Below are 14,176 nucleotides of genomic sequence, written 5' to 3' on the forward strand. Positions count from 1 at the left end.
TAGACAGATAGATTCTGCTTGTTAACATCAAGTGTTCATCATTAATGCTCAATCATCACTTACATATTCACTTAGTTATCTCACTGCAGCATGTCAATGTTACTTTTACTCTTTGTAGTGTGGACACTGCATGACTTACCTGTGAGGTTGAAAGGGTTAAAGGTGCAAGATAAAAAAAAAAAAAAAAACACACTCACGAAATGTATTTTAATAGTAATAAACTGTGAGTAAAAAAAAAAAAAAAAAAAACCCAATGATATACTGGAAACATTTGCTGGTAGTTTCATGTAAAATTGAGTTTTTTGGGTCACCCTTGTGCTTCAGTTCAGGAGAAGAGATGACCCAAAAACATTGATGATATGCTGCATGTTGCTTTATTTAACGGGTGGTGACTGCAGTTGCTGATGCAGTGAAAATCTCTTTATTTAAAATATTTTTGTGGAATCAGTCTGACAATTTATGGCAGTCTATCTGTGTGGGACCTTTACAGCACTGCAGATTACAGTTAATAATTAAAAGCCTGGTAAGGTCTAACAGTGTCCATACCATAGCACTTCTTAATTAAAATATACATTACATAACAAATAATAATAGTAGTTATAATAACAGAAAACCAAATAATAAAATTAATTGAAGGAGCATTGGTACTGATATCCATGGATGCCACTGCACAGTTCAGGTCACTTCTTGTTCCAGAGCTGTGCAATATGAACACAGTGTCACACCAGAGATCCTTCTGACCTTTTCTCGTGTTGACAGCAATGACTTTGAACCTCTCATATGGAGGAATCAGCACCTCTTTCTCAGAAAGAAATATAGAGTAATGTGACACATCAGCACCTTCACAAGTGAAGATTTTAAAACAAGATTTAGTTCCAAAACGTTGTGCTACACTTTGATATAAAGAGGAGGATGTAAATGATCCAAAACGAACCTCTTTGTTCAAAACATTCTTATCAAATTCCTCTGTAGTACCACGATACGTGAAATAGCATCTATTTTGTGTTTTCTTCAGAATCTGTATCGCATTTGTTAACAGAAAGTGAAGCGAATACCATTTAAATGTCTTGTCTTTGTATTTTTGTTTCTGACTACGAACATCATTATTGAAAAATTCATACAGTGGACTTGAATGTGTGTAAACATAAACAGCAACTGAATGATTTTTTGACAAGTTATCTTCTGGTGTTTTGGCTTCATGGACACCCTCTTCCCAAAGTTTTGCAAATTCATGTTCAGACTGAGATTTTTCTTTCTCTAGAAGTTTTGTCTCCACCAGGTGTTTCATGTTCTCTATACAACCCTTATACTGATCATCAACAGAATTTGGTGCCATATCCAATGAAAATATCTGTCCTGCAGATCCTCTGTGATCCTACAGCAACAGAAATCATAATGATCACATCATCAGTATTCATGTCTGTACTAATTATACTAGAACACAAGCTTACCTGTCCTAAAGCAGCAAAAATGAGAAGAAGAGCTTCAGTAATCAGCAGCATCTTGATTTAGCCAAATTCCCAAATGAAATAGTTGATATAGAAGAACAGATGCTGAAAGAAAACCAGAAGTACAACAGCATTTCATAAAGACTAAATCTATTACTCCAATATGTTGCACAATTAAACTGTTTCCAACATAAAACAGTTTTAAAATTATAGAAGTGGCAGAATGTTTTGAATAATAATCATATTAGCGTGACATTTACTGATATGTTGACCTTTGACTTTAACCTCTAACCTTTTACTTTAAGATTATTATTCATGTCGGCACCAATGATGTCCAACTTCACCAGTCAGAGATCACTAAAATTAACATTAACGACATGTGGGAACTCGCAAGTACGATGTCAGACCCTGTAATTTGCTCTGGCCCTCTTCCTTTTGCTGGAGTGATGAAATACTTAGCAGACTGTCATCACTCAATGGCTGGATGTCTAAATGGTGTCCACAAAATAATATAGGGTTCATAGACTTTTCAAATGGAAAAGTTTTTGGGGCAGACCTGACCTGTTGAAAAGAAATGGCATCCATAGTGCCGCTCTTCTCTCTACACTCTAAAAAATGCTGGGTTAAAAACAACACAATTTTGTTTATTTGACAACCCAGCTCTGATGTAAATATTGGACAGAACATACTGTATGCTGGGTTTTATACACTAAACAATTTGCCATTTTTTTATTTTTATTTTTTTTTTAAGTCAGTGCTGAGTCAGTCAATTTGATAGTTTTTTAATTTTAAATAATAAAAATTTGTTTGATGGAAACTTCCATGATGGTGCCGGCATGTCTTTCACTCTGAGTGTAGTGGGTGTGTCTATTTTCCCCCCACAAAATGTTTAAAAATGAAATCTCAAAACATCATTCTTCTTGATGGTGTAAACCATATCACCCAATTGCTCTTGTTTGTGGTCTCTTTTATAACAAATGATGTGCTTCTGTAAACATTGTTACAAAGACCACAAACTTAACATAAAAACCAAGTTACAGTGCCCAACTAAATGAAACACTGATCACCATAATGGTCAGTTTCAATAAAACATTAACATCTAAACCTGTTAATTCTCAAAAAGAACTGTAGACAAATGACAGAAATAAAGTCAGTCTGCTTTTTCTTTTCAGTTGGTTTCATCTAAGGCTGTGGTTAGATGTCAGATGTAGTTATTGTTTTTTCTCTTTTCTTCAGCGATTGTGATCGTTATCATCAGGGGCCCATTTCAATAAGGAGGTTCAACCAACTCTGAGTTAAAACTTGAACTCTGAGTTGACTTACACTGAGATGGGAAACTCTGACCTTTCTGTTTCAGAACAGCTGAATTGAGTTAGTTCAATCAACTCTGAGTAGGTTGACTCTGTGTTAAGCTTGTGCACCACGACTATGAAAAGCTATGATCAATGGAGCTCCAATATTACGATTCAGCATGACAGCAGCACCCAACAAAAACTGGCAGAATGTCAAGTTCTATTCATGTTAAGTACTATTCATTTTCATTCACTGATTATATTTATTCAAATTATAAATACTTTTATTTTTATTAAACCCTCGTTAGGCACTTTACTTCCTGAAAAATAAATGCCTTTCTGATGTGATATGTGATGGGAAGAGGGAGAAGAGTGAGCTCGGCAAAAGGCGGATTTCCACCCAGTCAATCGCGGCACAAGTTAGTTTTCCACACCCAACACGCTACTGCTTACTCCACTGAAGTCATTAATCACATGTGTTGTTTTTAACCTTGTGTGACATTGGTGGGCGGAGCTACTGTAAATTTGCATTTAGTAATAGACACTCAAAATAATCTTGTTTTCCGTTTACATTAAGGTTGTTTTTATTACCACACTGACAGATAATTTTACTTAAGTAAAATACACTTAATTTAGACCACCAGGGAATTTACTGTGTAGTATCCCAGACAGCAACATAGTGTGGCCCAGATCCGGCGAACATCTGGTACATGTGGATTACACGCAGACCAGATATGGGCTGACACAATGTTGCTCTCAGGGATATATTTTAAAAATCTTAAACAATATTCCATGAGAAACTGTTAACCCATTTTTAATAAATTACATGTGGATTAAGGTTACCATAATTTTTTAAAATGTCAACAGAACTGAACAGTGTCCTTACCTTGTCTATACTCTAGAAACAGAAAATCATGCAAACGTCAGTACAAAGTCCAATGAAATCTGCTGAATTTTCATACTGTTAAAAAAAATATCACTGGATTCTCTGTTGTCACTATTCAATAAAGAGAATTTCTCAGGTCTGCTGTCCAGTCAATGATGATGATTGAGGAGTGTTTCAGTTGTGAAACTTTAAAACATAGTAAAGTTTAGGGCGTCAGCATCAGATTCAGCTCCTCCTCCAGCTATTTAAACAAAACTGAGATGTCAGTTAAATTTAGATATATGTCGTTTTTGTGGGAATGTGTTCATAGGTTTCGCAGATTATTTATTTAAAAAAAAAATGTGTTTCATGTTCACAACCATGACTTGCACCATAACCAAGTTTTAGGCATAATCATTGCACAGTAAGTCTTTTACAATTCATTCTGGAAAGTTGAATGACGTTCATTATAACCTATTTATAATTCAGTCTTGCTCTTTATTCTTACAGTTTTGTGTAGGAAAAAGAAGCATTTGAGAAGCTGCAGGGTTGCAAATGCTGATCTGAATTTGAAACATTTAGGAAACTGTGGTCAGAAATTTCACTTGTACATTTTATGGTGACTTCCGCTACCATTTAACTCGTCCTGTTTTGAAGATGTGTTAATATTTAATGGGTCGTTTAAAACTGACATTAAAGACTATAATTGTTGGAGTGTTTATATCTTCTGCACATTGAGTTTTATCTATCTATCTATCTATCTATCTATCTATCTATCTATCTATATATATATATATATATATATACATATACATATACAGTACAGTCCAAAAGTTTGGAACCACTAAGATTTTTAATGTTTTTAAAAGAAGTTTTGTCTGCTCACCAAGGCTACATTTATTTAATTAAAAATACAGTAAAAAAACAGTAATATTGTGAAATATTATTACAATTTAAAATAGCTTCTGTAGCATTATACACTACCGTTCAAAAGTTTGGGGTCAGTAAGAATTTTTATTTTTATTTTTTTTAAAAGAAATTAAAGAAATGAATACTTTTATTCAGCAAGGATGCATTAAATCAATCAAAAGTGGCAGTAAAGACATTTATAATGTTACAAAAGATTAGATTTCAGATAAACACTGTTCTTTTGAACTTTCTATTCATCAAATAATCCTGAAAAAAAATATTGTACACAAATATTTTGTACAATTGTACACATTAAATGTTTCTTGAGCAGCAGATCAGCATATTAGAATGATTTCTGAAGGATCATGTGACTGAAGACTGGGGGCTTGGGGGGTGTCAGAGGGCAGAGTTCAGTAAGGAGACAGCTGTAGGGAAAAAGCTGTTCCTGAATCTGCTGGTCCTTGTCCGGAGGCTCCAGGAGGATAAACAGCCCATGGTCAGGATGAGAGGAGTCCTTAAGAATGCTGCGAGCTCGACGAAGACAGCGTTTTCACTGTATGTCCTCAATAGCTGATAGTGGTGTCCCTGTGATGCGTTGGGCAGTTTTCACCACCCTCTGCAGTGCCTTGCGGTCAGCAACTGAGCAGTTCCCATACCAGACTGTAATACAACTGGTCAGGATGCTTTCGATCGCACACCGGTAAAAATTCATCAGGATGGCTGGAGACAGCTTATTCTTCTTCAGTGTCCTGAGGAAGAAGAGGCGTTGGTGGGCTTTCTTGACCAGGCTAGAGGTGTTTGTGGTCCACGACAGGTCCTCCGAGATGGTGGTTCCCAGGAACTTGAAGCTGGAAACACGTTCAACAACCCTCCCGTTAATGTGGATGGGGTCATGCATGCTTTCTTTCTTCTTCCTGAAGTCCACAATGAGCTCCTTTGTCTTGTTGGTGTTAAGGAGCAGGTTATTGTCAGTGCACCTTGTGGCCAGGTACTGTACCTCCTCCCTGTAGGCAGTCTCATCGTTGTCTCTGATGAGGCCAATCACTGTGGTGTCATCAGCAAACTTAATGATGGAGTTGGATCCATGCACGGGCTTGCAGTCGTGGGTGTAAAGGGAGTAAAGGAATGGGCTCAGCACACAGCCCTGTGGTACGCCAGTGTTGAGTGTGATGGTGGTGGAGCAGGTGTGGCCTGACCTAACATGCTGAGGTCTATTGGTCAGAAAGTCCATAATCCAGTTGCAGAGGGAGGTGTTAATGTCCAGGTCTCTAAGTTTTGTGGACAACTTGGAGGGAATGACAGTGTTGAACGCTGAGCTACATACTAAGTCAACAAACAACATTCGTACACGTGTTGTTATTGTCCAAGTGTGTGAGTACAGAGTGCAGCACTGTGCATACTGCATCCTCTGTGCTCCTGTTTTTACGGTAAGCAAATTGGTGTGGGTCCAGTGTGGGTGGGAGGCAGTCTTTGAGGTGTGCTAGAACCAAACGCTCAAAGCAATTCATGATAATAGGTGTGAGTGCTACAGGACGGTAGTCATTCAGGCATATTGGGGAGGAGTGTTTTGGCACTGGCACAATGGATGTGGACTTAAAGCATGTTGGCACAGTTGCTTGGGTGAGGGACAGGTTGAAAATGTCTGTAAAGACCCCTGCAAGCTGCTCTGCACAAGCCCTAAGCACACGACCAGGAATACCATCCGGGCCAGCAGCCTTACGTGCGTTGATCCGGCTCAGTGCATTATGGACATCTGTGGAGGTGAGTTTAAGAGTTTGGTGGTCTGCTGAGAGTGCGATTTTGTTGGCTGTCTCCTTGCTGTTGCTGTTGAAATGAGCATAAAAGTCATTAAGCTCGTTAAGAAAGGAGACATCTGTGACCGTTGGAGTACAGTTACCTGTAAAATAATAAATAATAAAATAATAAAATAAAATAATTTATCCTAATTTAAATAAATAACAAAAAATGTTTTACAGAAAACACTGTTATTTTACAGGTATTTCCTGAATTAATTCAAATGACTGGCAGCAGCACAACATAAAACAGTAACAGATCTTTCAAGATCTCAGCATCTTTACTTATTACAATCCAGTTTGACATTATTTCTTTCATACAAAAGATGTCTGGAACAATAATAACGGTTGCCTTAAAAAAACTCCCTCTGGGGGTTCAGATAGAATATTTCACACGTGAAAGGGTTAAGATTCTTACACCACTTCTTGATTTCCTTGTGAGTCTATGATTCTGGCTAAATATTTTCTCCATAATGACTCCATAAAATCTTTCAGAGTATCGCAGCACTGCAGGAAATTCTGCAGTAGTATTTGCAGGAAAAATTAACATTAATATTAAACAATTTAATCAGAAATTAGACTCTGGTATCAATGAATCAGGCCACTACATGACAACTATAACATCACTAAAAAGTGACCAACAATATCTGATCAGAGTTTTCCTTGCAGTTTTTGCAATAACAAACAAGTATTGGAGACACATAGTAAAACAGAAAAACAGCTAAAGAAAAACTTAAATAAATAAATTTAAAAAAAAAACTTTAGTATTTTCAATAAAACATCAACATCTAAACATCTGTTAATTCTCAATAAGAACTTAAGTATGAAAGAAATAAAGTCTGGCTTGTAATAAGTGAAGATGCTGAAAAAAAAAATTGAAAATTATATAAGTTTTAACCTTAAATGCTCATCTTGAACTAGCTCTCTTCTTCTTCTCCTCTATTACAATTCCAGCAGTGTAGACACTGCTAAGCATAATACTGCCCTCCACAGGTCAAAGTTTGAACTAAATTGTCATATTCAATATGCTAGTGCAAGTATATAACAATTAGTTCAAACTTTGACCTGTGGAGGGCAGTAATACACTTAGCAGCGTCTACACTGCTGGAAATCTAATAGAGGAGAAGAAGAAGAAGAGAGCTAGTTCAAGATGAGCATTTAAGGTTAAAACTTATATAATTTTCTTTTTTTTTCAGAAAATGAGCGATGGTTTCCCTAGATAAGACCCTTATTTCTCATCTGGGATCGTGTTGAACAATTTGAAGCTGCAGTGAAACTGTAATTTTGACCTTCAACCGTTTGGGCTCCATTGAAGTCCACTATAAGGAGAAAAATCCTGGAATGTTTTCATCAAAAACCTTAATTTCTTTTCAAAGAAAGAAAGACATGAACATCTTGGATGACATGGGGGTGAGTAAATTATCAGGAAAAGTTTATTTAAAAGTGGACTAATCCTTTAATTTAACTTGAAATAATTAAATTTTGATTAAAACTACTCAAAACTGAAAGAAAGGAGACATTTAAAACTTAATCAAAAACATTGGAAGAGTTCAGATGCAAAAGCCTCTAAGTGCCATCTGAAATTTTCTTCTAAAATGAGCATTTTTATGAAGCTTGTATGTTTAGGGTCAGTCATTTCACTCTAATGGCGATGAAAAGGACCTGTTAATTGCCCTTAGAGTGAAATGACTGACCCTAAACATACAAACTTGATAAAAATGCTCATTTTAGAAGAAAATTTCAGATGGCACTTAGAGGCTTTTGCATCTGAACTCTTCAGTTTCTATTAGTATTTCTTTCACATGAGTAAAATTCATCCATGTAAAAATGTTGCTACCCATTTCAACCAGTGTTGAACACAACATCATTACAAGTTCAAAATTGATGATTAAGGTAATCATAGTGTATATATATATATATATATATATATATATATATATATATATATATATATATATATATATATACTTACTTGAATCTTGATATATCCAGTCCAATAAAACATGATGGTGTGCTTCAAGGCAGGTTCACAGGTTGAGTTCATGACAATAGCATTATGAGGCTGAACAATAGGACCTATTAGTTGTGTAAATGTGTTCTTTGAGAGAAAAAACATCTGCAGATTTATTTTAGAAGACCTAAAATTGATGTTATAATATTACAACAGTGGGCCCTATTGTAAATTTACAACATTTGACAGCGATTCAGCCCAAGATATTGCCCCTCAAAAACAGTTGCAGTGCTTTACAACTATAGGACAGGAAGAGCTAAATAAACTTATCATTGCGTCAAAACCAACAACATGTTTATCCAGTACACACTAAACTACTGAAAGAGCCTCTTCTCGCTATAGGTCATCATGTCCTAAAACCGTTCAAGCTGGCAGTTATTGAGCCTCTCATTAAGAAACCACAATTAGATCAAAATGTATTGGCAAATCACAGATCTTCCATTTATGTCTAAAATACTAGAAAAATTCTGTCTGCTTAATTGTGCCCTTTTCTTGCAAAAAAATGATATCTATGTAAAATTTCAGTAAGGATTCAGAAATATGTAAAGCCTTTTACATGATGATTGAAGAATGCATGAGTTCAAAAACAGAAACCACATAAATTACATGGATCATGATGAGGAACAATAGTGATGAAATAGACTGAACTGATTCAAGTCCATAAGATAGAAATCTTTTAGCTAAATATCCAGATGCTGATTGTAAAGCTATAGATGCAGGTGTAGATTGTAATGCCAGAGATCTGGATGCTTTGAAGCTTGACAGAAATGACATGAGAAAACACAATGTAAACTAGTGACATATTCAGGCCACCAGATATCGCCATTGGGTCAGCAATGCCCTTCTTGAATTTCAAGTCATAGAGGTATATCTTAGAGATAATTACAAGGACACCACCACAGACTTTCTGAGTAAATTTGAAGGTTTATAAAATAATATAGTCAAAAAAACATGCACAGACAAACTGTTCGGTTTCTCGCACAAACCAATTGTTTCGTGTCTTAGGACATCAATGTGTCGTTTTTTGTCGTCAAAATTTTCATTTTTGGGTGAACTGCCCTTTAAAATATAAAAAGTAGTAATTGTCGTAGTTTGTTCTGAAACTCATTCTTTATTAGAGATTTCAGTGAGTTACAGACCCTGCATCCCAATGTGCATACTATCCACCCTATCCACCCTAAATAGTATTGAATATTACTAATGTCACATACTATTTAGGGTGGATAGAAGGCACATTGAGACGCAGCCACAGAGTCTTAATAGTGTTGCTGTAGTGCTGGATATCAGTCATGTGATCAGCTAATAGTCATGTGATCAGCTAATAGTCATGTGATCAGTTGCAGCCCAGTCACAGCTGTACTGATATTCAGATCAACAGCACTCTTACTCATGTGCTATGGATTAAATACATGATGAGTGTAAAAGATGAAAGCAGCTCGATCCAGATCTATTGGTATAACAATTACTGACTATTGACGGGTAAGATCCTCAGAGAGGAAAAAGACTCAATCACTAAATCATCATGTTACATTTAACAGTGTGTAGTGTGCACACTGTGCAGTGTTCATTTCATCTGGGCTAACCTATGTGGGGCCTACATGGAAACTGAGGGCAAAACTGGCTGGGACCCAGTTAGGCAGCCCAGGTGACACCGTTCTGGGCCCCACATGGCTATGCTGGCTGGGTCATTCACTGAAACATAAGTTTAGCTGCAGTGAATTTATTTCATGTGACAAACCTTTTCCCACTCCGTGACCCACAAATGGGTCGCGACCCACAATTTGAAAACCCCTGTGTCTACCAATATTAGTCAATGGAAACTCTGAAAAACAAAAACCTCTGTATTAAATAAGTTGAAAAACACTGTTATTGTACAGGTATTTCCTGAATTATTATGACAATTATTATGATCAAACACTTTCACTGTAAAAAAAAAAAAAAAAAAAAAAATGGTCAAATGACTGGCTGCACAAGGTGTCAAATAAAAACCTTAAAATGAAAGTAAAATCTCTTTAATTAATGTCAAATGACTGGCAACAACAGAACATTAATCACTCTCTTAAGATTTCAGCATCTTCACTTATTACAGTCCCATTTCTTTCTTTCAAATCTTCTTAATGAGAATTAATTGAGGTTTAGATGTTGATGTTTTATTGAAAATAATAAAGTTTGACATTGCCATTATTGTAATCAGTGTTTGCTTTAGTTGGGCTTTTGACCCTTGACTTCATATTATCAGTTTTTATCATTTTACTGTAACAGGCTTCTGAAGCACATTTGTTATTGGAAAAATTGCAAGAGAAGCTCTGGTCAGATGAAACTTATTACTGGTTACTTATTGATGATGATTCAGTCATTATATAAGTGTTCAGCTGTGTCTTTTAGACTCACAAAACATCAAGAATCAGCAAGAATTTTAAGACGTGTCAGTACAAGTTGCTTTCAGTTAAAACAGCTAAAACATGCATTTTAGTCTAGGACTAGCTATACTAGAAACTGGGGGAAATTCTCTCAAGATCTCAGCAGAGGAGGATTAAACAGCTCCTCTAGTTCTGTCACACATCTACAGAAGCTCTTTTTGAAAATTAACCGAGGTTTAGATGTTGAAGTTTTAATGCTCAAAAATGATTCCACCATCATGGTGGTCAGTGTTTGTTTTAGTTGGCCTCTTGACTCATTAATTCTATTAGAATAACTTGCTTTTAAGCATTTGGAATAAGTATTTCACAGCAAACTCTTGCACATTGGGGAAAGAAAAGACTGAAGGAACAGTTCAGCTGACATATTGTGCTTGTAAGCCATTTGAATTAACTTATTTATTCAGTTTATTGGCCATGCTTCAGGTTTTACAGAATTACAACAAAAAAAATAAAATAAAATTAAACAAATGCCACTGTAATATTTCAGTGCTGAAAATGAACGGCTATTACCACTAAGGCTTAGACATGAACACTTCTCATATAATGTTGTAATCTTTGTTTCATCACAGCCTCCAGACAAAATAACACAAAAGAAAGATTCTTTTGAAGCAGGGTCACTGCAGACTAAAGCCAGATCGCACATAAGTGTGTGTGTGTGTGTGTGTGTTCGAATGTGGTTATGTCAGATGGATGAATGGATATTAGATCAGGGTAGGATAAAATTCATCTCTGTGAAAAAAAAAAGATTGTGTGTAATACTCAAAATAGTCTGTGTGTATTAACGTGTGTGCGCATGCATATGCATGTATCCACACATGTACAAGTCCAAGGGCTCTATGTTTGCAAGCACACATGTAGGCTACGTGAATGTGAACATGATTAACAAGCTGGTCATTTTTGATCAGGAACACCACAAGTATGACTTTGTTTTGAAATGCTTTTATTTTGAACAAAATGGCACAAACACCCTGATTAAACTTTAAAGCACACTAGTGTGATAAACAGTGTAATTTTTCTTCATATTTTATTTAATATTGTGAAAATTATTCATAAATAATGCTTTTTTCCACTTAAAAAATTAGGTGCCTACTCTCAGATAAATGAGGCCTACGATTAATCAGATGCAAAAAGAAATACAAAACCAGTCCTAAAAGAAAGAAAACAAGTTGACAAAGATTGAATCCAATATTTGGTGACAATGTAGCATAATGAGAGATTTATAAGTAATTTTTTTTTAGTAAGCCAGTCATTTTGACCAGGAACACCACAAGTGTGACAAGGTGAACCCCCATAATGGACCGATTCCTGATACTGAGAGACCTATCCAGATATGCAACTGAACTTGCGGCCCTTCTTGTCTTTGGGTTTGATGTAGATGATGATGGGATACAGTGGGGGAAATATTTGATTAACTGCCGATTTTGTAAGTTTGCCCACTTACAAAAAAATGAAGGGTCTGTATTTTTATAGTAGGTTTATTTTAACGTATAGAGACAGAATACAGAAAAACACATTATATAAAGGTTAGAAATTGATTTGCATTTCATTGAGTGAAATAAGTTTTTGATCCCCAAGCAAAACATGACTTACTTGGTGGAGAAACTCTTTTTGGCAAGCACAGAGGTAAGACTGTTTTTGTAGTTGGTCACCAGGTTTGCACACATCTCAGGAGGGATTTTGATCCACTCTTTACAGATCCTCTCTAAATCCTTAAGGTTTCTTGGCTGTCTTTTGGCAACTCGAAGTTTCAGCTCCCTCCACAGATTTTCTATAGGATTAAGGTCCGGAGACTGTATAGGCCACTCCATGACCTTAATGCGTTTCTTGTTGAGCCACTCCTTTGTTGCCTTGGCAGTATGTTTTAGGTCATTGTCATGCTGGAAGACCCATCATCCATGACCCATCTTCAGTGTTCTGGCTGAGGGAAGGAGGTTCTCGTCCAAGATTTTATGGTACAAGGCCCTGTCCATTTGCTCATCAATGCGGTGAAGTAGTCCTGTACCCTTAGCAGAAAAACAGGCCCAAAGCGTAATGTGTCCTCCTCCATGCTTGACTGTAGGGATGTTCTTGTCTTGACACTGTCGTCCATGTTTCCACTGCCGCACCTGACACAGGCATTACATAACATTTCTAAATGGCTTGAGTTGTCTCATTTAACTCTTAATGTTAAATAAAAATAAAACGGTTTCCATATGCTTCTCCATAAGAAATCGACCTGCAAGGGATGTATTTGAGGTGCAGATCAAGAATGAAGTAATTGAAGCAGTGAATGAAGTTGAGTATCTTGGGATTGTTCTAGATAAGAATTAAAAATTTGATAGTCATGTTGAATACATCCGTTAGGAGGTCAAACCAAACCTAAATTGTTTTTGTGTTATTAGAAGGGATTTGTCATGATATGTGAAAAAAAAAAAAAAAAAGCTTCAGTGGAATGGTACAATAACATGATTACTTTTGCAGCAGTCACTAAGTGAACACAAATGAATGGAATAGGCTATAATACTAAAATAAAATGTCATATCAGTAAAGATTTGACGATCATTTGGATAGGGTCCGGTACAACAGGCTTGTACTAATAATGGATAGAAGATAACATAGGTTATAACCTAAACTATTAAAACATACCTGTTCTATCTCCATGCAGCATATATTCTCAGTTTGACATTAGAGCGTCCTAACACCAAAAAAAAAAAAAAAAAAAAATCCAAGTGGTAGCTGCAGCTCATTTGCATTTAAAGGGATACACACTAAAACACATTTTTGCTCACCCCCCAAAAGTGGAAATTGTAACATGCTATAAAAATATTGAGCTAAAACACTTCACATACACACTCTAGGGACAGAGACTTTTTAGTCTTGTAAAAATGGGTATAATTGGTGCCCTTTAAAAGTAACAAATTGGACAAAATAGGCCTGTATTATAAATGTTAAATATCAATATGAATTTCAATACACCATTCTTTCAGTTATATGCAACAGAACCAGATTTTTTTTTTTTTTTTTTTTTTTTTTTAAAACCTTAAACCACCAATCAATTATATAGTCTTTCAAAGCCATTATCAGATAAATGTGAGCAGACAGCAGGGAGTGGATCAGTGAATGAGGGTAGCATAATTTTACCAGCTTTGCCCAGCACAGCTGTTACATTAGAGTAGAGCTATTGCAAAACAAACAAGTCCAGAGAAATTTCATGTCAGTATGTGGAGCAGACTTTTCCAGTGAGTCCGAGGTGTACATTGAGCATTTGGGCCATGGTGCAGTAGTATCCAGGACTGAGCAGAGAGCACACAGACCAGAACATTGAGCAGAGGTCTAATGCCAACCAGTGTTTAACAAGCATGTTCATTAAAATTCAGTACTACAATGTCTATATGGACATGCTTTATCTCAGGCAACACCAATATCTAGTTAATCTATGTAATCTAGACCCAAATGCCC

At 36.0% G+C, this 14,176-nt stretch overlaps 1 protein-coding gene across 1 annotated transcript; it reads right to left on the bottom strand.

Annotated features, from left to right (window-relative positions):
- Positions 1-405: 405 nt before the first annotated feature.
- On the bottom strand, positions 406-1,871 carry LOC125261341 (NAD(P)(+)--arginine ADP-ribosyltransferase 2-like). The gene is made up of 2 exons (XM_048179918.1): positions 1,452-1,871; positions 406-1,375 (listed from the first exon to the last, which is right to left on the bottom strand). Exons 1-2 carry the CDS (start codon positions 1,500-1,502, stop codon positions 506-508), a joined length of 921 nt encoding a protein of 306 aa, XP_048035875.1. The 5' UTR covers positions 1,503-1,871; the 3' UTR covers positions 406-505.
- Positions 1,872-14,176: the final 12,305 nt, after the last annotated feature.

The sequence above is a fragment of the Megalobrama amblycephala genome, unplaced genomic scaffold, assembly GCF_018812025.1.
Source record: "Megalobrama amblycephala isolate DHTTF-2021 unplaced genomic scaffold, ASM1881202v1 scaffold399, whole genome shotgun sequence".
NCBI classification, from domain to species: Eukaryota; Metazoa; Chordata; class Actinopteri; order Cypriniformes; family Xenocyprididae; genus Megalobrama; species Megalobrama amblycephala.